Source organism: Nyctereutes procyonoides, unplaced genomic scaffold (genome assembly GCF_905146905.1).
Source record: "Nyctereutes procyonoides isolate TBG_1078 unplaced genomic scaffold, NYPRO_anot_genome, whole genome shotgun sequence".
In the NCBI taxonomy this organism is placed as follows: Eukaryota; Metazoa; Chordata; class Mammalia; order Carnivora; family Canidae; genus Nyctereutes; species Nyctereutes procyonoides.
Window position 1 is genome coordinate 38,002,964 of NW_026575047.1, and position 23,729 is coordinate 38,026,692.

The 23,729-nt window shown below is 46.9% G+C and overlaps 1 protein-coding gene across 4 annotated transcripts in view; it reads right to left on the minus strand.

The window, feature by feature from the left end:
- Nucleotides 1–6,402: 6,402 nt before the first annotated feature.
- ZNF592 (zinc finger protein 592) overlaps nt 6,403–23,729 on the minus strand; it is a 51,619-nt gene continuing 34,292 nt past the window's right edge. For all 4 annotated transcript variants that reach the window (XM_055326447.1, XM_055326449.1, XM_055326446.1 and 1 more), the window contains 7 exons: nt 20,246–20,424; nt 14,280–14,456; nt 13,851–14,010; nt 13,450–13,737; nt 13,102–13,214; nt 12,313–12,448; nt 6,403–10,973 (listed from right to left, as the gene is read on the minus strand). In XM_055326447.1, coding sequence (XP_055182422.1) covers nt 10,446–10,973; nt 12,313–12,448; nt 13,102–13,214; nt 13,450–13,737; nt 13,851–14,010; nt 14,280–14,456; nt 20,246–20,424 — 1,581 coding nt within the window. In that variant the 3' untranslated portion in view covers nt 6,403–10,445. The remainder of the gene's footprint in view (nt 10,974–12,312; nt 12,449–13,101; nt 13,215–13,449; nt 13,738–13,850; nt 14,011–14,279; nt 14,457–20,245; nt 20,425–23,729) is intronic.

Here is a 23,729-nt window from a genome sequence, read left to right on the forward strand (position 1 = left end):
CTTTTTTACAGCCAGATTATTTCATAGGACTTGAGCCTGTGTATGTTCAGCATGAACCACTGTTCAACTGTCTTTCCCACTCCTGCTTGTAAAGTCTTTTTTATCCTCAGAGCAAACTTTGTACCTTTTTCCTTTTTTTTTTAACTTAAAGCTCCTCTTCTTGGGGCACCTGGGTAGCTCAGTGGTTGAGCATCTGCCTTTGGCTCAAGTCGTGATCCCAGAGTCCTGGGATCAAGTCCTGAATCAGGCTCAACATGGGGAGCCTGTTTCTCCCTCTCCCTATGTCTCTGCCTCTCTCCCTGTGTCTCTCATGAATAAATAAAATCTTTAAAAAAAAAAAAAGCTTCTCTTCTTAATCTCGCACTCCCTTTTCTTCATAAACATTTATGAGTTCTGCTCCTGTCACCTAGTGTGTGGTCTGTCCCTCCAGCAACTTCATAAGCAGACTGGCAAGCATAGAGACAGAGTGGAGAATGAAATGCCAAAGTGCTCAGGGAGGAAAAGGCCAGAAAGGCAGCCTCTTTCCTCTCTCAGCTTATAGTCTAGCAGGAGAAAGAGGACACGGTGAGTGGTGTCCCCTCAGCTGGGAGACCAGAGACTCAAGTTCTAATTCTCCTTTCCCACTGAGTGTGCCCTTGGGCAAATGGCTCCCCAAGTGTTAGCTTTCTCCTTTGGAAATACAAGGGAGGCATTCCCTTTAGGATCCTGTAGGTCATGGCTGTTCATTCAGCAAATGTTTATTAAGGAATTGCTAACGACTGCACGTCAGGCATTTTGCCAGGTGTTAAGGGTACAGAAGTGAATGTTATTATAGTCTGTACCTTGTAGAACCTCTCCAGCCCAAAAGAAAGATAGAACCTCTGTTAGAAGTTTGTGTGTGGTGCTGAAAGAACATGGACAAGTTCATGCTGTGGATCTGCATTTGGAAATAACCATAATCCAAGGTTTGCTAGTAGAGATGCGTACTGATGAAGCATTTTAGGAATTTGTTAAGTGGTGTTAGGATCCCCTCTCCCAGATGTTTCAAATTTCCCGGGGTCCTGGAGTAACTGGGTGCTCGTGGTAGGAAAATCTTGAGTAACTGGTAATTAACATACTTCCCCAGCTCAGCTGGGGAAGCTGGTACCCATCCTGGAATGGCAGGAGCTCCTGGGACCCTCTGGCCGAACCACCTGAGCCCCTCGAGTCGAGGTCTAGATGAGTTTGAACATGCCTTGTGTTTCCACTCAGTTTCATCTCTTCCCCTTCCATTCTTCTTGCTGTTACCCAACATTTACTAGCTGTCAGGACACCATTCCACGTGCCTCACCATCCTCCCAGTGAATTTGCTGAGTTCAGGCCACTGCACAGTGAGTGCCACTGGGTACCAGGCTCTGGCCCCCTGCCATCATCCCTGCCTTTCTAAGAACTCAGTCTACACACTGGCAGCAGGTCCACTGATCTCACCCTCTCAAAGACCTTCACGCCCACTTCCCTTTAGCAACCAAACCAAAAGCCCATCACTTGAACCTCGTCTGAAGAATTCTTCTACCTCTAAAGTACCATTTTGTTATCCTTCCACCTACTAAGCCTGGACTCTGCTTTAAGGCAACTCCACAGCCCTAACTTATCCACTCATGGGTTTCTCCTTCACTTCTTTATCCACCTCACTCCATCCCCATCTGGACACAGGCACAGTGGGGGGGGGCAGACAATAACCCCATCTCCAACTATACTTTCCTCAGAGGTCTTGTCTCACTTGACCCTTGACCTTCTACTAAATTTGCCTTGCTCATTCCTGACCTAGAATCTGGCTTCTGGCTCCAAGGCTGACCAACTCTGGTTTCTAACCTGAGTCTGGTCTCAGGCAGCTTGGCAATCATTTCCCAATCCCCCAAGCTGATCTTTTCTTTTCCCTATAGCAACTACTCCAAACAAGATTGCAACCTCCCCTTTGCCCTCCTCCCTTGCAATCATCCATGACTCCTTCAAAACACAGAGAAAAGTGAGACCGTATGACAAGAGCTTTGACTTTGAAGGAGGACAGGCTATCTAGCATCTCTGAGTCATACTAACCTCTGCTTCAAAACATACATTGTTCTTTAGAAGGCTCTCAAACTTCTGCTGTCAACCATCCCTGCCCTCCCCCACACAGCCTCCTTCCTCACCACCTGTGAGGATGACTATTTGCTTTTCCCTGACATATTTACTCCTTCTTTCCCTTCCTTCACTACCTCTGCTTCTCAAAAGAGCTCAAAGGAAATCAGTCACATTACCAAGCAGTAATGAATTACCAGAATTAGGTTATAAAGTGCAAACTTTGACCTTCTGAACAAGACAGAAGCAGCCCAATGACCAGAGCTGAAGCGGAGGTCAGAACCAGACCCACCCGGTAAAAGTGACCAGGTGCCAATCCCTGAGTGGTACAGTGGAGCTCCTAGGGGTCAGAACTGGTTCCCTGGCCCAGAGCAGGGAGAGGTCTGAATGGAAGAGCATGTGCCCCAGCTGTGTGGAAGGGAGGAAATGAGGGGGTGGGTATTGGCAGGGAGCAGGAACCACTCAGGGTTGGCAGGAAGGGGATTTGGTCATCGTGTAGCACTCCCTCCACCTCTCAATGGGAATAATACTCCTTTTAAATTTTTTTTATGATAGTCACAGAGAGAGAGAGAGAGAGGCAGAGACACAGGCAGAGGGAGAAGCAGGCTCCATGCACCGGGAGCCTGACATGGGATTCGATCCCGGGTCTCCAGGATCGTGCCCTGGGCCAAAGGCAGGCACCAAACCGCTGTGCCACCCAGGGATCCTCTTTTTTTATAAAAATTATTTTTTATTTTTTATTTATGGAATAATACTCCTTTAGGAAGCCCATTTCATTTCCAGGAAGACTTTCCTTTTATTGAGGCTAATTCTGTTCTGTCTTCTGAAGCCACACAGAGGAAAAGTCTAGAGTGGAAGTCTTTTTGATAGAATAGCCCTGTAAAGGTATGAAAATATGGATCACAGAACACCTCATTTCTTGATGAATTATCAAGTTCCTGCAATAGGTCCTTGGGTGAGATGGCATGGAAAGCCCTACACCATGCTGGATGCTCCCCCTGGGACCAAATCCACTTTGCCAATGCCCACCTTAAGCTGCTGTGCCGTGAACATCACGTTGCACATGTGAGCTCTTCCAGGCACAGTACAACTGTGATCAATGTCATTCTGGTCAATAGACTCAAGATCTTATTTTGCTTCTTGGCATCTGTGTAGACTCAGACTGAGGTAGCCTTTTTCCAGAAGCTATGGTGTAGGAATTGAGTTCAGAGGTCAGTGAGACCTTCCTGATGAAGCAACATCAGCTTCCACTCCACTCTTCAAAGCCCCCCAGCCTGTGGCCCATCTCAGGACAAGTCATTAGTAGCAGGGTATGTTAGTCAAACACGTGTCCACCCCTCCAGTTTCTTCTTTTGGTCTTTCCTTTTGATTCCACTCATTGAACCCTGAGCTCAACAAAGCCCTCGATTTCTGTTGGTCTTGCCCTCCCATGAGGACCTACTACTTTTTGCTGCAAGCTGCCTTTCCTGCTAGTGAATTTGCAGCACTCTGGAGTGCTTATGCGATCACCCTCCAAGGGTCCCCAGAGCTCCCAGCTCATGCAGCTGAGCCCCTGACCCTGGAGGGTGGAAACTCCAGGTCCTGCCACTCTGGGATGGGCTGGCCATTCTGGCACTCCAGGGACTGAAGATGTGGCCACATCTGTGCTGGGGTAAGTGAACACCTATTAAAGGATTATTGGCTGTAAGGAGCCACTCCTGATTCTGGTTTGATTGGAAGGGGAATTAGGGACTCAATTGCCCTAGCCAGGTGCCCTCCCCAATGTACCTACTATGATTCCACATCAGATTGGAGGAGTCAGGAATTTCAGCCACAACTGTAGGCCCCATCCAAAACAAAGCAATCATGAGATGAGAGGATGACTCTGCTGTCAGGGGACAGAGTTGTCACTCAGGCTCAGGACACAAGCTCCACACCCTCAGAGAGACCTGGGAAAGGCCCCTCTCAGCCCAGACCTTTCCTGATCTTCTTGTAGGGAGAACCAGTCCTTTTCCTCCCCTTCAGGTCTTTCTCTACCTCAGCCAGCCCTTCTTCCACAACAGCTACATCTTCTCATTTTTTTTTTTGCAACTGTTACTACCTCTCAGCAACAGCAGCTACAACCAGTCCCAATGACTGCTTACCCAAGGGGCACCACCAACAGATCATTTCCAAGCTTGCTGGCACCCACCATGCTTCCTCCTAATGTACTGCTCCTAGTAAGCCCAGCACCACCACCACCACCACCCACCCAAAAAGTCAAGTGCTATCCCAGGCTCTAAACCATCTACCTGTCAAAACTCTCCTGCCTGTCCTCTACAACTTTCTACCCTTTCTTTGCTGTCCCTTCCCCACTCCCCACCTGGTCTGTCACACCTTTTCCCTGTTTGGAAATCACATTCCAGACCAGCCTCCTGTAGAAATGCGAAACCTCCATCTCAAGCAAAGCAAAGTAGAACCTACCCTCCCTCTCAGATACAAAAAATATTTGGCCTTGTCTATGCACCATAGGTTCTAGGGAGAAATTCCAAGCAAATTGGTCCAAGAATCAGAATATTCCAGAGGAAAATAGGAATTGTATACAGTGCCCTGGGCTATATCTGAAAAAGGGAGGTGAGAAACAGTGGATTTTCTCAGTTTAATGAATGAACACCCCACCGGAGAATAGCTTAACAACTCTTCAAACATGAAAGACGTGATCAACTATCCCCATCTTCACAGAAAGTAGAGGCAAAAGGTGTGGGCCTAAGTTGTAGAAGTAAAGTCTAGTAGATTTTAGATTATCACTATGTATATAGAAATACCATTCCCACCCATGATGTGAGACGATGCTGCTGGCCTTCTTGAGGGCTCACTAAGATGGGGACTCTTCCCAGTTAGAACTGACTTAAATGGCATTATCATATCCTTTTGCCCCACTTTCCAGTTACATATATATTGACTTTCTTTTCTAGTATTCACTAAAAATTCAACTTCAATTTGCGATAATAAATATAAAAAATAAGAGCAGGGGCACCTGGGTGGCTCAGTTGGTTGAGCATTTGTCTTCAGTTCAACTCATGATCCCAGGGTCCTGGGATCAAGCCCCTCGTTAGGCTCCCTGCTCAGCAGGGAGTCTGCTTCTCCCTCTGCCCACTCCCCCAACCCGCTTATGCTGTCTCTCCCTCTCTCTCTGCCTCAAATGAATGGGTAAAATCTTTTTAAAATAATAATAAATAAGAGCATTTTAAAAGGCCAGTGCATGACACAATGAACTAGCTCAAGAATTCATCTGGACCCAGGTCCCTATTGAAAAGATGGATCTGAAGATGCTTTTGAATTATCAAGTCAACAGATAGTTCAAACTTGGAAAGGCCTGACAAAAGCCAAAAGAAATAGGAGCCATAACTCCATCTGAAAAAGCATAAATCTGATGCAAATGAAAGTGATACTGCCTTGGGGGGAGGAGGCAGAGAGGCAGAGAGGGATGTTTCTATTTCTGCATATGGTTAGACCAAAAGTCAATAAATAAAACAATTAATAGAAGAAGAAATCCGATTATAAGAGTGCTTGCCTCTAGGGAGGTCTCTTCTTCTCTTTTGTCATAAACATAAGGAACGAGAAGATAAAATCTAGCCAGGCTCAAGATCCCCAGAAATTTAAGCCAATACCCCTCCCCCATTTGACAGATGGGAGTCCTGAGGCCAAGAAAGATCAAACAACTTAGTTACAGAGTCCAGACTGAAACCCAGGGCCTCTGATTTCTAGTCACTGGCTTTCTTCATTCTATCACATTGCCAGGGAGTTCAGTCAAGAAAAATAGGGTTAACATCCTGAGGAAATAATTCTGCAGAAGCAAAAAGCTGTATGCCCAGGACTCTTCACTGTACTGATGAAGTGGGAAATTTGAATGTTAAACAGGAAATGGTTAAGTAAATTATGTTGCTTTGAAAGTGATTACAGTGATTGAAAATGAGGATTTAGGAGGCTTTGTAGAGACATAATGTCCAGATATAATGTTAAGTAGAAAAAAGTAGGGTACAAAATCAGAGGCAGGATAGTGCTAGTCACACCTGAGTGAATCTCAGTTCTGCCCCTTATGAGCTCTGTGGCCTCAGGGAAATTACTCAACTATTCTGAATCTCCAGAAGAATAGTAGTATCCATCTCATAGGATTGTTTTGCACCACCATAAGGGAATGAATGTGAGAATCACGTCTTCATATAGAAATGTTCGATTTCTGTTATCATAATCATATATTCAGCTTTGAACTGAACAAGAGTCCATTTGGAAAAGCAGTTGGAAAGGACTGGAAGCTGATAAACAAAAATGAAAACAACCGCAAAAGTAGAATGGGATTATAAATATGCATGTTTTTTATTTTCTCTAATAATGTGATAACCATTTTCCAATAAAAAGAAACACATTTTAAATAGGGACCTCAAAAAAAAAATCCCATTCTTGGGACCTGGCTCTTTTAGTCTGTTCTTTCCTCCAGAGGCACCCTAGATTCCCAGCACCTAGCTTCCTAAGATTGCTGTGGTATCTGTTGGTGGACAAGGTCAAGAAGGGCCTGGATCCCTTGGAAAAGGCAAGGTGGGGTGGGGTGGAGGGGTGACAGCACAACCCATTCTAGAATCTAGAATGCTTTGCTCAGACCAGACCCTGAGAGAACTTTGTAGCTACTAGTTGAATCAGATTCTTTCATTCACGTGTGCATACATGCATGCATTCACTCACTCATTCGAACACTCTTTGGGACCACTGCTGTATGCAAGGAACTGTGCTAGGGGCTTTTAAAGAATTAGACTGACCCACTGGATGAATTTGGAACAATCTCCATTACACAAGTGAAAAAAGCAAGCTTCAGAACACTGTGCATAGAATGCTACCATTTGTATTAAAAATAGATATATAAATATACATATTTATAAACTTGTAAATGCATAGAATTGCTCAGAAAGGGTACACAAGATCTAGATAACAGTGATTAATTCTGGAGGTGGGCTGGGGAGCTGAAGGCTGACCTCCGATAGGAAGCTTACTTTGCACTGTATATTCTTTTGTATTGTTTGGATGTCTTACCATGTATATGTATTAATTTTTTAAGAAAAACAACAAAATTTTTTTTAAAAAAACAAGGAAAAGAAAGTGCGCCCAGAGCTGAGTATACAGTGGTGAGCAGGGCAGGCAGGGGGTTCCTCTGTCTCGGGGAAGGCAAAGTGTGTCAAACTTGCTAAGCCACGACCATTAAGTTTTCAAAACCAGACTGTTTACATAAGTTAAGGGAACAGTTCTTTCTACACCAATTATAGTAATTCGGCACATCGTTTTACAGAGATAAAGCAGTTGGAAAATAAATACTAGTCATCTGTCAGGCCTTAGAGTGTATTAAGTTGTAGTTTCTACAAGGATGGGGAGCTTATCTGTTTAACTTGATCAGTAGAGCATTCACTCCAGCTAACATGTACATAAGCGCTTGTTACAGCATTTGCTGATGATAACAAATGATAATGATAGCACACTCATTAAAAACATCTTTAAAAAGAAAAGATCAGAAGATATTGGACCCTGAGGGAACCATACTTTCTGGGATGCCCCCCCCCCCAAAATGATGGTCTTCAAAGGCAAAACCCCAGTGTAAATGAAAGGTCATGGAAACACTGCCTGTGCTTCAGAACGTCACACACAGAGGTTTTGCACAAGGTTCTCCTTGGGATGACTAGGCACAGATGGACTCCAAGGAGAACCTGGCACCCCAACCACAGGAGAGGTAGGAAAGCAGGTGTCTGGATGGCTACAAAGTGCTGACATACTGGGAGCTGGCCAGAGCAGCCGGGTCACTAAGGCAGCACAGGGGTTGACGTTGTGGACTTTAGAACCAGAAGGCCTTGACTCAGCAGCAGCCCTTACAGGTGGCCCAGCAGGTTATTTTACCTCTCTGAGCCTCAGTTTTCTCTTGGGAAATGGAAGGGGGGGTAAGCTGTGAGAACCCTGTGGTTATGAAAATCACTGTGAAGTATTTAGCAAGATGACGTGCTAGAATTGTCACTACTGCTACACAGTGAATAGGTGTCCCAGATCAATAGTAACTGCTCACTCACGGGGATCCAAGTCTGATGGCAGGGGAGGTGCACTCCACTCTCCACACCTTGAAGGCAAGAATCTGTCACATTTATATAATTTCTCACAAACGGGGTGGGAGGAGCTTCCACCCTCACCATCTCACAAAGCCCATGAAGCGAGTGGGAAGGGAATTACTAGGACTATTTGGAGGGGAGGCGCGAAGTGAGGGGGTTTGTTAAGAGCTGGTTAAGGGCAGAATCCAGGTTGTGGGTCCCCCCTCTGCCCCCAGCGGGTTCCTGGTGAATAGCTTGGCACTCTTTCCACTCTGCATTCCCAGGAAGGAGAGGTAGATCCGGGTCAGGACAGGTGGTCGAGCCTGCAAGTTTACCTTCCCTTACCCACTACCCCCAACTCCAGCAACCACTGCTGGCAAGCAGGAAGTGATCCAACAATCCATTTCAAACCCTTCCCAGAGCCTCCTTGATAGTGTTTCTGTGAGTGGACCACAGGTTGGGGTGGGCACCTGTAGTGGAATTAGGAAAGGGCCAACAGCCAAGAGGGCATGAACTCAGGCTTTGCACATGGCCTCACTGCCTGCTTGGGAAAGTGGGACACAGTGGCCTTGCCAAGTGCAGCAATTCTTAAACAGCAGATTCTCTGAAACTGGGGCAAGCACTAACTGTTCCCGGTGCCATTAGCATCTCACTAAAAATCTGGCATTTGACAGAAAATGTACTTTTTCTTCTGTTGTGAAAAGGTCAGGTGTATTTATCTGACTTAACAACTTACAAGTGATATTCAATGACTTCCTTGAAAGAGCACCTCTAAGAACTCAGCCAGCACCCACTTGCCTTTGCTGCGCTAGATCCTGCTGAGCCCAGCCCCACACCCCTGGCCCTGCAGGGCTGTATCAGAGGCGTGGGCCAGAGGTCAGAGGGCACGCCCACACAGCCTGCCCCTGGTGCTTGGTCAGGCCCTAACTCTGCCACCAGTGAAGACAGCCCAACCTCCCGTCTAATCCTGAGAGTTCCCTGCAGCAGCAGCAGCAGTACCAAGGCATCTTGAATTCGGCAAGATATCACAGAATTCCTCCCCTCTATCCCTTCCCCCACCCACCACCACCAGTAAAGGGTTCTCTTAGGTGGAAAATCCATCTGTAGGAAAGAGGGAGGTGCCTGAAACATTTCAATAGGCCCTAATGCCAACTCTGCTAGCCCCAGGGAGACCTGGCAGGTGACCCTTGACCCTTCCCTCACGCCCTCAGAAGGTCTCTAGAAGGCTGAGGACCGAGCTCCTGGTTTCCTAACTACAGCTCCGGAATCTAGAGAGGACCTTTCTGGGACAGTAGGAACGTTGCTCTCCCTCAGAGATGGGACAGGAAGGGAAGTCTGGGAGAGACTCTCCAGGGGAGCAGGGTAGGGCCAGGCTCACTTGAAGAGGAATACAAGAGCCTACCTGCATGGTAAGAAGATTTTTTTTATTTGAAATATAGTCTGAGCAACATGAGTGTAGCCGAGAGGAGGAGGGGCTGGCCTGCCTGGGGCAGCAGCCTCTCTAATGGCACAGGAGAGAAAGAGTCCAAATATTCCAATGTCTGTGTACCCCCAACCTCACTCATCAGGAAAGGCAGAACAGCAGCAGAACAAAGACGCACAGCTCCTTCTGAAGGGTCTGCCTGCCCTGGCTGTATCTCCTGCTCTCCTGGGCTCCAGAGGTGTGCTGCAGAACCTTCTCCCACCCACACAGACAAGAGGAGCCAGTGTGACAATTAATTCTCCAGGACTACTTTTTGGGGAAAAGAATCAGAGAAGACAGGAAGGAAGGGCGAGGCGATTGAGGGCCCTCACCAAGCCAGCCTGGGCCCAGCTCTCTAAGAGGGACCGTGCCAGCACCCTCATCCCCCTTCTCCGGCTCTGCTGGCAGGAAGGAGAGCTGCTGTCTGCAGGCCAGGAGAGCTCCGAGGAGACCCCTGGCTGAAGGCAGCAAGCAGGAACCTTCCGGAAGTGCACAGCGCTGGGGGGGGGGCCTCAAGCCGAGTGGCCAGCATTGGGGCTGGGCCACTTAAGCAGCCTGGGGTTGGAAGGACACAGATAAGAGTTGGGGTAGCAAGAAGCAGCACAAAGCCATAAATAACAGAAGCAGATTTAGAACTGTGAGGGTCCTGGGTGATCGCACATTTTCTGGGGCCGGGGGACACCCAGCACCCCGCAGCTCGGGGCAGACACTGCTCCAGGGCATAGCTGGCCACACTCACACCGGGGCAGAGCCTTTTATTTCCCACTGTCCAAACAGCAGACGGAGGACGCTGTGGCATCACCCGGACACACGCACTGTAGAGCCTCTGGTCACAACTGAGGGGATGGTGCATGGCTGTCCTGGTCCTGAGAGGCCTGTGGTTGACTCTGAGCATCTTGGGTACCGTCCTCCTCAGAAGCTGGGCCTAGTGATCTCGCCTCTGGGTCACCCAACAAAGGCTCTCCAGCACATTCTTCTAGTCCGTTCTCCCTGGTCTCCATGGACACCTCCTCCCCGGAGCCCTCCTCTGGCTCTGCTGCCTCCACAGCCACCTCTGCTGCCTCCTCCTCCTCCTCCTCCTCCTCCTCCTGGTCTCTCACCTTGTGGACGATAAAGAGGTGGCGGCTGAGGGAGCTGGCAGAGGTGTAGCACAGGCCACAGAGGAGGCACTGAGCTGTGGAGTTGTCCGCTTGGTGCTGAGGTATGTGGCTCTGAAACTCGAGCCCTGAGTCTGTGGCAAAGCTACATTTCGCACACTGGAACAGGGACTTGTGCCTTTTGGTGGAAGAGACGGTTGTGCCATTGCTGGTGCCTGGAGTGTCCCCAGCTCCGCTGCCTGGTCTTTTCAGATGGCTCACCTGGAAAGGAAGATGGTGTGAGTCGGGGCCGAGCCCCAGACTGGACTCCCACACCTGCAGTGTGGCCCACGGACTTGCAGAATCACCACCCAGGCCAGGCTGCTTGCCCCAGCCCTGAACCATGGGTTTATATTTGGCTTCTTTCAGGTTTTTCAGTTTGCTTTTGTTTTTTTCTGATGTAAGATGTGTCACCACAATCTGAAGATATGGGAAGGATAGAAAGAAGACCAAGTCCCTCCTACCCCACTCCCCAGGCTGCTCTCCAGAGAACACCCTATCACCTAGGTTCTGTGGCTCCTCCTTTTTGCACGCACAAAGATAAAATTGCTGCCTTTTAAAAAATGATAGCATTACATGCACACTTTTCTTCACCCTGCTTTTCCTACTTAATGACATGTACTGGCTGTCGTTTCCATGAGGACATACAGACACTTCGTTCTCCTAATAGTTGCACACCGACTCGTCACAGGGGTGAATGGTCCCCACTGGCAGACGTTTAGGTGCGTCCTTCATTATTTGCTGGGCACAGCCCTGCAGTACAGTCCAAGTGAATCCTTGCGCATACCTTTTCATGCCCGAGGCCAAAGATATAGGACAGATAAATCCTAGGGACAGAATTGCTGGATCAAAAGGCATGTATGTTTGGAGGGTGGGGGTGTGCATTTTAATCACAGATGTTGCCAAAACGTCAACTGACAACCCACCTGCTATGTGTGAAAGGGCTTCTGCTGACCAACGCCCTTTTCTGAGTAGCCAAGAAGGAATGCCCTGAACTCCAGGCAGCTCTCAGAATTTCCCAGACATGTCTGACCCTCTGAGGAGCAGCTCTCCCTACCAGGGGGAGCCTACTGTGAGGAGGGAACTATGCTGTTTCAGAAGTTCACCAGAAATGGGAATAGGGCATGGAATAGGGATAAGGTAAAAAAAAAAAAAAAAAAAAAAAAGAGGGTCCAGGGTAGCAGGAATCTAGGCTGGCTCCACTCATAATGAGAGACAGAGAGAGAGAGCGTTTGTGTGTGTGTGTGTGTGTGTGTGTGTGTGTGTGTGTGTGTGTAAGAGAGAGAGCGCGCCACATGGCTAAGGAACATCACAGTGACAGGGAAGCCACAGGAACAAAAGACTACTGGGCAGTCTCCCGGGTCTCTGTCCCTGTCCTTTACCTGTGCACAGTCCCCAGGAGGGTCATGCCAGACTAGAGAATGACCACATCGAGGGAAGCTGTCAGTGCTGGTTGCTCCATGACCACCATTACCAGTGGGCTCCCTGTAACCCTCCTGCTGCCCCTCCAGCTCAAGGGGCTCACTGAACAAGCTATGCCAGTGGCAGGGCCCACACTCACCTGAGGGGAATGTCCACCCGGAGGTCTGACTTTGGACGTCTGGCTCAAATCAGGGTTTCTGATACCATGCATAAGGCTGATGTGGCTCTCTAGGAGGGAGGGCCGAGGAAAGCTAGGGCTGTCCTCTGTGCAGTACCTGCAGAGTACAGCCCCAGAGACATTGTGTAAGACGACAGGCTCCAGGGAGCCCAGTGCACACCTGGCAGGGAGGCAAAGTGGGAGTGGCTTCTGGCTCCAGAATAGAGTCTGGGGCAGGCAGAGAGCTGGCTGGGTGGTCATCAAGCTGGCTGAGTAGTGCTGGGCACTCCCCAGAGAAGTTTAGCTGACAAGGTGGCAGACAACAGCAAGTCAGAATATTTGTGCTGGTCCTAAGCCATGATCTTACTCTCCACTCCCTGATATCACTGCCCAGAAGTCCAGGTGATGCGCTAGTGGTCAGCAAGGAAGAGGTCAGGGTATGTCCTGAAGCAGAGACATGATGTCAAAGCCTCTTGGCCAGAGAGGACACATGGTCCCATCATCACCACACCTCCTAAACCTCAGAGCCCGTCACACTGACTAGCAGTGCAACCCACGGTGAGGGAGGTGGGAAAAGACTCAGGAGCTACCAGGTTCTAGAAGCTGGTTCCCAACCAGCCCTGCCTTCTGACGTAGCCACACCATCTTTCCATTAGAAACTTGCTTATCTCTTGCTTCCGACCCTTAATCTCCCAGCAGAGAAAAGCCCCAGTGATGCCATGAGCAGTCTCTGAATTTCAGGCTTCCTGGCTCCCATCTCCAGAGACTCACCCACAAGTGTAGACTTTCTTCACTGTGTCATGGTTGTTGCGGATGTGTTTGCGCAGGCTGTTGGGGGTGTGGAAGGACTGTTCACACTGCCGACATGGGTACCGCTTCAGCGTCTAGAGGAGATGACAGGATGCAAAGCATCAGAACTATAAAACAGGTCTGGGTGTATCTTTCTACTCAGGTGATGTAGGCAGAGAGGAGGATGCCCCCAAAGATCTCAAGAACTGTGGTACCCACCCTGCCCAGGCACCGGGAACCCTAAGGGGTCAGCCACACAGGGGGGCTCTGACCCCACAGGAGGCAAGTCCAGAGAATCTGGCACCGCACTGACTGTGTGAGGACACTTACCCGACCGTGGCTCTTTTTCATGTGGGACACATAGTTCTCCCGGTCAGGAACCCACTCCTGGCACTCCTGGCAGGTCCAGCCAGCGTTCCGCAGCCGGGGCCTGGCTTCAGCCCTGCGATGGGCCTCGGGCCGGCCCCAGCGGCTCGAGGGCAGGGAGCTGCCCCGAGCAGCCACACTTGTGGCCGGGGGCTCGGTGGGAACCCGAGAGCCAGGGCGGGTCGAGGACGTGTCCGATGAAGACTGGAGGCTTGACAGCTCGTCCACATTTCGGGGAACACCGTGAGTGCTCTGGGGATGGGGAGAGCGATTACTGACTGGGCAAGGGGAAAGATGCACAGAGTCAGACCCCCGACCTGAGGCATGTGCCCTCCTCCCCAGCCTCCTTCCCCTGGGCAGCCCACCTTGACATGCTGCATCAACTCTGGCTTCTGCAGGAACAAGAGTGGGCACTCGGGGCACTTGAAGACGCCCACCTGCGTCTTGCTAGCATTCTGGTAAAAATGCTGCTGAATGTGCCTCTTCTTGTTGAAGACCATTTCACAGGAGCACTTATAAATGAGCCTGATGAGACAAGCCCCAGGGAGTGAGATGGCCAGGCCCCCTGGGCAGAACCTCCACCCCATCTGTGCTCTCTCTGAACCAGGGTCAGGTCTGGGGAAGCACTACTCAGAGCCGATGTGTATACTCCCCTGGCTCAGGACGTCTTCAGTGAACCCTGGGCACCTCCACCACCAGCCCCAGCTCCCTGGTCCATCCCAACACCTCCCCCTATAGCACCCAGACCACTTAGCTCAAGCCCACAGGCCTGCTGGCCCTGGAGCTTCACTCACTGGGAGGGTTTGTGAGGTTGGGTGGGGTGCTGAGTGGCACTGTGGTCTGCAGTACTGCTCGCAGTCTTGAAGGCCATGGGACAGAATGCACATTTGTGGAAAACCTGGCAGTGTCGCTCCTGGATGTGGCTTTTCAGCAAGGCCAGGGTCAGATGGACAACCCCGCAGTGGATGCACCTGGATGATAGGAGTGGCAGGGTGTGGAAGGCATGTCAGACCCAGAAGTAGTGGTGGAAAAGGAGGGATGGAGGTCAAGAACAGAGCCATCTTGGGGACACCCTCTCCCTCTCCCTTGAGCACTCTATCCTCCACACATACATTCTGAGCTCCTGCTGCCATCTGGCATAGTGGGGTCACCCAGGCTCCCCAAGCCCAAGGCTATGCCTGGTATAGAAGGGGGAAGAAACCCACCCCAGTCCCACCCCACTCCTCAGTGAAACCAAAAATCTGAGCCCAGCTAAGAGAAGCTGGTGGGGAAGGCGGGGGGGGGGGGGTGATGTCCAAAATGACATAAACAGCATCCTTTGAAAGCCTGTGCCTTCCCACAGGCTGGTACCAAATGGGCAGCAATGGCCACTTAATAAAAGTGCTGTCAGGAAACACTGCGCTCACCATAGCAGGCCTTAAAGCCCAAGAAGGAATCCTCTGAAGCAGCGCTATCCAGTGGAACCTGTGGTAGCAGCTGGAATGTTCTATACTGTACTGGCCATGTGGCAATTTAGATTTAATAATATACAATGCAATAGCCAGTCATACTGGCCACATTTCAAGTGCTCAGCAGCCCAATGTGGTCGGTACAGCTTTGGATCACATAGCTCATAAGTGTTGGGAGGGTCTCCCTGCTGGCATTGTGTATAACTTTTTGCTTCTTTTTCTACCAAGTTGTATTTTTCAAGCTTTGTTTGGTGAATATACCACTTGCATGATGTAGGAACTGTCTTAAAGAATTTCTTCTGAAACTGAGGCATGTTGAACTCTTCTGCTGACTTCACAATCTCTAAGAATCTGGCCCTCTCCTTCCTCAGACTCATAGGCCTCCATGATCTCCATGCCATCCTCCATCCCTTCCAGGACCCAGACCACCCCCTCACGCGTTCCTTCTTTCCTCCTATCTACATCCTCCCCCACCCCACCCCCATCTCCCCTCCATGAGGAAACACCTTCCCTGTGCCCAGCCATTCCTCTCAGGACAACTCTGGTCTCCCTTTGGTTGCAATATTGCCTGACCCCATTACCCCGAATTCCCAGTAAACACTAGAAGAGGGGCTGTTGCTTCACTGAAAAAAGGCACATCTTCACTTAAAAATTCTTTGACTCCCAAATAGAAGCCTTCAATTCAGTACATTAGCCTGTTTTCACAGTCCACACACATCATCACAGAATCCTATCTGGTCCTTTTCGTTTTTCTTCCTTTTCTGTGTGTTGGGAGGGGTGGGAGATGGAACTACCTCTGCAAACTTAATTAGCAACAAGGAGCAACCCACAAAACCAGAAAGCTGTTTGCAATGATCTCTGATGTGCAATCATTACTAAATTTGTACATTCTCTAGAGCTTCTATACAAGCTACTGAATTATATTTTCTTTTCTCTCCTGCTGAACAAAATAGTGACCAACTTCTAGTACACAGAAGTACTGCCACACCACAATGTATTGTGAGGAGAAAAAAAAGTCCACATATTTCCAAATTCGTCCAAAGTGGCCAAGTACACCTGATATGTATAAAGAATCTTAAAGTGTCCATATTTGTGTAGTGTGACCAAACTTCAGCAGGAGCAACATACACCCTTCAAAAATGTGCCTAAAAATCCATTCCATTTACCGAATGGACATTCTTCAAAGAAGCATAAAAGGGGTATAAGAAAGTAGAGCATAAAGGGGTAAAAGAACACACACCAACCTCAGTGAAAGACTAAGTATGGCTTACAAATTGATGAAAAAAGGTGCAGAAGAGAAATCTGAACCCACAATACAACTTCTTTACCAATTAAGAGAAAATACACAATAATAGAATCATAAGCTATGAAATACGTAAAGTTTTAGAACAGACACAGTGGTATAATATTTAATTGTCCCAATAATCCCAAATAAGAAAAAAATGACATATCATTAAGAATAACTGAAACTTGCTCCATTGTGACATCACTTGCCACTCTCCAAATTTTCAACAAAGAGTAGAATAATTCATACAATTCTAAAGTATGTGTATAATGTATATACATATTTTATATGAAACACATATACATAAAACATATATATAATGTACAGGCTTTTGACAATGTCTTCAAGAAAAAGCAAAAATAACACAAAACAAAATACTACTGTAAGACTCTGTAGTACAACTCAATGAAATGGAGCATAGGTACACTTTCAGGAATCACTAAAAAATATAATACCCACAGAATGGGAGGAAATATTTGCATATCATGTATCTGACAAGGGACTTAAATCTAGAATATACAAAGAACTCTTACAACTCAATAGTAAGATAATAAATAACCCAATTTAAAACCAAGCAAATATACATTTCTCCAAAGAAGATACACAAATATCAAACAGAAAAGATGCTCAACACTATGAGCCACTGGGAAAATGTAAATCAAAATCATAACAAGATGCCACCTTGCACCCACAGGGATGGGTCAGCAGAAGTCAGACAATAACATGTGCCAGCAAGGATGTAGAGAAATCAAAAATCTCATGCCTGCTGGTAGGAATATAGAAATGGTACAACTACTTTTGAAAATAGCCTGACAGTTCCTCAAAAAGTTAAACATAGAGTTATCAGTTGAACCATCTACTCTACTCCCAGGTATCCACCCAAAAAAATGTAAAAGATATGTCTACACAACAACTGATGCATGAAATGTTCATCAGTGGTATTATTCATAATGGCCAAAAGGTGGAAACCCAAGTGTCTGTCAACTGGTCATAAACAGATGACCAAATTGTGGTATATACAGACAGTGGAGTATCATTCAGCCATAAAAAAGGAATGAAATGCTGACATATTACAATATGGATGAATCTTGGCTAAAACTACATATTCTATGATTCCATTTCTATGAAATGTCCAAAATAACCAAATATATGAGGCAGAAAAGAAATGAGTGGTAGCTAAGGGATGGGGGTGGGGGATGGAAGAGTTATGAATACAGAGTTTCTTTCTGAGTGATGAAAATGTTCCAAAACTGGTTGTGACTGAACAACCCAGTAAATATACTAGAAACCATTGAATTGTACACACTACATGGCTGAATTATATGTTGTGTCTAAATAAAGCTGATACAAAAAATATGTGAATATCTGAAGATATTTTTTTTAAGATTTTATTTATTTATTCATGAGAGACACAGAGAGAGAGAGAGGCAGAGACACAGGCAGAGGGAGAAGCAGGCTCCATGCAGGGAGCCCGATGTGGGACTTGATCCTGGGTCTCCAGGATCACGCCCTGGGCTGAAGGCGATGCTAAACCGCTGAGCCACCGGGGCTGCCCAATATCTGAAGATCTTAAGTGCAACCAATAGTGTACTAGTGTATACATCTTCTGAGTTCAACCACGGGTCACTGAAGATTTTAATGTCAAGATCTCCAGTAAGCCCTCTGGCTGAATCACATTACACTTTTCCTTACAAAAAGGCTTGACAGGGACACCTGGGTGGCTCAGCAGTTGAGCATCTATCTGCCTTTGACTCAGGGCCTGATTCCAGGCCTAAGATCGAGTCCCACATCAGGCTCCTGCTGAGAGCCTGCTTCTTCCTCTGCTTATGTCTCTGCTTCTCTCTGTTTCTCATGAATAAATAAATAAAATCTTAAAAAGAAAAAAAGGCTTGACAAACTGAATTGCTTTTGAGACACTGTTTCTTCTTACTCTTGCAGATGAAAGGAAAGTAAAATATTGAGTTAAAAGACCAAGGGGGAAAAAAAAAGACCAAAAAAAGAATGCTATGAATCTGTGTCATCAGAAATTCTTTGACTTCAAAATTCAAAGATAAAAATTTAAGTACGGCTTGAATTTTTAGTGGATTGGACTTGATCTTGGAACAAGAAACAGCACACATGTAAATCAAAGTGAATGGTATTTCACTTTGATTTATAAATGTTACACAGTACTGTAAAAACACACATTCAGGTGTTTGGTTTAAAAATGTGGCTGATGGCATGGGGAGGGGGGGGGAGGGGAGGGGTGGGGAGAGGCACCCACCTGGCTCAGTTGGTGGAGTGTGGGACTCCTGATCTCAGGGTTGTGAGTTTGAGCCCCAAGTGGGCGATATAGAATACGTAAATAAAAAACAACAACAACAAAAGTGACCTGGGATGCTGCCAAGCAATGCTGTTCTGCAACATGGTGGCAAGGGCTCTGTATAACTTATCTCTGGTTTGTCTGCTTCTCCTGCACTTTAGGGGACCCATCTCCCATAACACACAAAAGCAGCCAGTCTACATTTGGAAGTGCTTACATGGGGACTGAAGCCTCAGAGCCCACACAGCCCCTCTCCACCCCTCTGCCCTGTCTGTGAGCTACCATCAAACTCAAATGCTTCTGCTCCCTAAAGCTCTCCAAGATCTACCTTCTCTGCATCCCTACAGTGGCTGTGCCTCTGCCCGAGCCCCCAGCCTCTTACCTGGACCATCACACTTGCCTCTCAACCAGTCTCTGGGTTCTGCCCTAACACACAAGTAAGCTTCCCAGAGCAATCTTCCTGAAGCACGGGTTTAGCCAGACCACTTCCCGGCTACAGATCCATCTGGAGCCCCTCACTGTCCATTGGAAAAAGTCTAAGTGTCTGCCAAGGAATACAAGGTCTCACCTGGGCCTGGCCCGACTGATGCTCTGGTCTCATTTCTCACCCATTCCCCAGTTCCTCTTGACCCCCTTTCCACCAAAATGTCCATCATTCCTGTAACCTATCAGGTATACTGGCATCCCTGCTCATACCCTTGTCAGACATGCTCTCCCCCTTTCGTTTGCCTGAAAACCTCCTAATATCCCTCTGACCCTTCCCCTACTGTGGGCCTCACCACCCCGAGTTATGATTACATGTATAGGTCTGTGACCTACCACACTGATAGCAGGGGCTGTGTCTTGATGCCCTCTGCATCCTCAGTGTCTGGCATAGCGCTGACGACAGTAATAAGTACTCGAAAAGGAAGTTAAGAAATGAACTAAATCAATCTTTTTTTAATTCCAAAGAGAAGAAAACCTTACTAAATTTGGACAAAATTAATTTTCTGGTGTGAAAGTGATACCATAAAAACATCAGAAGATGAAACTCCCAAATGCAGCATATCAGAAAAGGGGGCCTCACTGAGTTGATGTAAATGTTAGAGATCAATCAGTATGTTTGGAAGGTGTTTTCTTCCCCATTTTGATCTTTTTCCTGAAAATGACTTCTTGTCTATATTTATTTGACATGTGGAGAAGATTCAGTTTAAAATAGTTTTCTTGGTTTTACTATGAGGCTCATCATTTTTCCATTTTCAGGTTGTGCTTGTTTCTCACAAACTGACAAAAACTAATCAATGTGAAGCTACAAGAGCCCTTTGCATTTGGCTCCAAACTTTGCATTGTAGTTCCATCTGTTAGTGGAAACTGAGAACATCTAAAAGTACTGCAATTAGTACATTTATTATTGAAATGGGACTTTAAATTTAATATGCCAAACACAGTAACTCTGTGATCAGATTAACTTTATATACTTTTAAAAACCAATCTATTCTCCCTAAACTGTCCCTTCAAAGCTCCTTTTTCATGTTTTAGTTCCTTTTAACTCCTTGTTCTTGTCCCTCTCACTCTTCTTGCACTCCACAAAATAAAAAGACCTATCTGAATACCAACTAACATTACTGTCTTAGTATCCTGGAGCCCAGGCCCCTTAAAACTAAAGCTCATACTGAAATGAGTTCTGGCCCCAGAAAAGGACCAGCCATCAGGCCAGCCCAGGACAGCAAGCCAGGCAGCACCCACCTGTAGCCCACCTTGCGGGCATAGTGCAAGCAATTTTCCTTCACGTGGGTCTGGAAGTAGGCGGAGCGGCAGAGGGCTCCACACTCCGGGCAGCAATAGGGGGACTTGTGGGCGTGGATCCGCTGGTGGGCACAGAAACTGCACTGGTTGGGCAGCAGCATCTGGCACACCTGGCAAGTCTAGGAAAAAACACCGAGAAAGTAATTCAGCCAGATGCCACAGCTGCCGCAGGCTCGTGGCTCTCCAACCACAGCGGTCCAGCTTTCCTAGAACACAGGTCAGAATAGCCGCTCACCACACATGCTCTCCTCCAACCCTCCCAGGATACTTGGCACCCCCAGGCCTCAACAGAAGTGCTGATACACCCAAGCAAGCTTTGCCTCTCTCCTTATTCATCAGAGACAGAACTGATGCTATGTTTCCAAAGATCATACTGCTTCTAGGACTGTGAGCGCTCCTTCCCTCAGGCTTCTCCGAAGACCACCTTTTCCTTACCAGAGGCCAAAGGCACTTCTTGAAGTCTCAGAACTCACTACACTGCCAGACCCCCCAGGGCCTCTGTCCCCACTCATCAGAGGCAGTTCCTGCTCAGCATCTCTAGTCTGATGGCTCGGGGACTTCCAGAGCAGATCCGATTGGCTCCCAGAAGACCCCAGTGCAGGTGTGGACTGAGTAGTCTTGCCAGTGTCCACTCCCTCAGGCCTGTTTGCCCACTCGGGGGTGTCCTGAGCAACAGGCTGACCACATATGACCACAAAGAAGAGCAGAGTGGGCAACAGCTCCTTCACTCCCAGACTCAGGAGAGAACCGGGGCAGCAGGGTGGATAGTACAACCACTGCTGCTCTAGCGGGCACAGAGCACACAGCCTAGAGGAAGCAGCAGACTGTGCTGGTGCCTGCATCCGCAGAGCCCCCTCTAGGTCAAAAGGGGACCACAGTGCTCACTTTTCACCACAGGGGCCACTGACCCAGGCCCAGAGGAGGTTGCTTAGAGGAAGAATCATTAGGGACAACAGGAAAAGCAAAATCCAGAATATGGAGCCTCTACAGGACATACAACCCAGGTTTCTCAAAAAGTAGGCTTCAAGGGAAAAACAGAGAGAAAAAGGAAATTTATAGATTAAAAGAAGTTTAAGAGAACTTTTCACATTGCAGTGTATAGCACTTATTTGGACCCTGATTCAAGCAAGTCAACTGTAGAGAGAAATGAGACAATCAGAAATATTTGAACACTAACTTGATGATATTGGGACATCTGACACTTGGCATTAAGCTTTGATAATAAAAAGAAATTATCGTTATTATTAATTTTGAGATGCAATGATATTATGTTCATTTTCTTGCCAAGGAAAACCTGTATATTTTACAGATACATTCTGAACTATTATAGATATGGTGACGCTGGGATCTATTTAGAAATAACGCATGAGAGGGGGAGGGATGAGTGAGAAAATATGTAAAACGGGATGGCCAGGAGTTAGTAATTGTAAAAGAAGAGTTCATTATACCATCCTGTCCACTTTTACATATGTTTGGGACATTCCATAATAAAAAGGCTTTTTTAAAAAAAAAGATTACTCTAGGGGGAGCTGGGGTGGCTCAGTTAAGTGTCTGCCTTTGGCTCAGGTTGTGATATCACGGTTGTGAGATGGAGCCCACATCATGCTCTGAGCTCAACAGGGAGTCTAAGACTCTCTTTTCCTCTCCCTCTGCCCCTTCTGCCTCAGTGCTTGCGTGCAAATGAGCTCTCTCTCTCTCTCTCAAATAAACCTTTATATACATATAATATTAAACTAGAAAAACAAAAACATTCCCTGAAAATTGAAAAATAGAAACTAAATAGCCTAACAATGTATCAAGCTGGTGACATAACCATATAGAAAGAAGACTTGTTCCCAGTGACCTTTAAAATGCAGTATTTTGACTTATACATCCTTAATGTGATCTATTCTAAGAGTAGAAAGAACTGCAAATATACCTTTGACTTTATGCAGTTATCCTAATGTTTGAAATGATATTGGTATTGATATTTCAAAATTTTGCACATATATATGCATATTTATATATGGTAGGAAAGCCTTAGGAACCAAGATTTTCAGTATAAAATCAGTTACATAAAAACTATAATTTTACATTTGAATACCAGCATACTCATGATTTTTCTTTTTTTTAAAGTAGGCTCTATGCCTAATGTGGGGCTCATACAACCCCAAGATCAAGAGTTGTGTGCTCCACCGCCCCCCCTTTCTTCTTTTTAGAAACATATACTTCTAGGACACCTAAGTAGCTCAGTCGGTTAAGCATATGCCCTCAGCTCAGGTGGTGATCCCAGGATCCAGGGATCAAGTCCCATAGCTAAGCTCTCTGCTCAACAAGGAATCTCCTTCTCCCTCTCCCTCTCCCCATTTGTGGTCTTGCTCACTTGTTCTTTTTCAAATACATAAATAAAATCATTACCAAAACAATACATATACTTCTTGGGGTCCCTGGCTGGCTCAGTCAGAAGAACATGCAACTCTCAATCTTGGGGTCATGAGTCTGAGCCCCACATTGGGTGTAGAGATGACTTAAATAAGTAAAACTTTTTCAATAAACAAATAAATACAATAAAAACATATGCTTCTTAGCTCTGGCCACTCCAAAGGCCTAGTCGCAGATACACCCAGCAAGCATCTCTGATAGCCAGGACATGACATCTAAATACCATTCCTTAGGCAAGAAACCTGGCTCCTCCGAAGGATGGCCAATCGCCAAGTTTAGCACAAGAAATGTGCCCAGGACATCTTGTTGGGGCAGTAAGTAAGTGAGGAAGTTTCTCAGGCATCATGAGTTCACGTCCAGAGGACACAGGAGCCAGCTGGACGGCATTCCACAACTGAAGACAAAGCAGCCTGATCACGGAAAAGTGACTGAGCCCAACATACAAAACAGGTGAAAACCAATGAGTTCATTGTAACAGCCATAGAAAAGGCTGCCTCATACACATCAGGGTGCCTAAAGACAAAGTCAAACAGACAGACGAAACAGCAAATGACAGGTGCTGGTGGGAATGTGGAGACACTAGAACCCTTGTGCACTGTTGGCAGGAGTGTAAAATGGTGCAGCCACTGTGGAAAACAGTGTGTGTGTGGGCTCCTCAAAAGATTAAAAATAGAGTTACCATATGATCTAGACATTTCAACTCTGCGTACATACCTGAAAGAACTGAAAGCAGGAGCTCCAAAATATATTTGTACACCATGCTCATAGCAGCATTATTCAAGCAATACCCAAGAGGTGGAAGCAACCCAATGTCCCATCAATGGAGGAATGGATAAACAAAATGTGGTACAAACATGCAATGGAATATTATTCAGCCTTAAAAAGGAAGGAAACCCTGTCACATGCTACAACATAGGTGAGCCCTGAGGACATGATGCTAAACAGAACAAACCAGTCAGTCACAAGAAACAAATACTACATGATTCCACTCATGAGGTACACG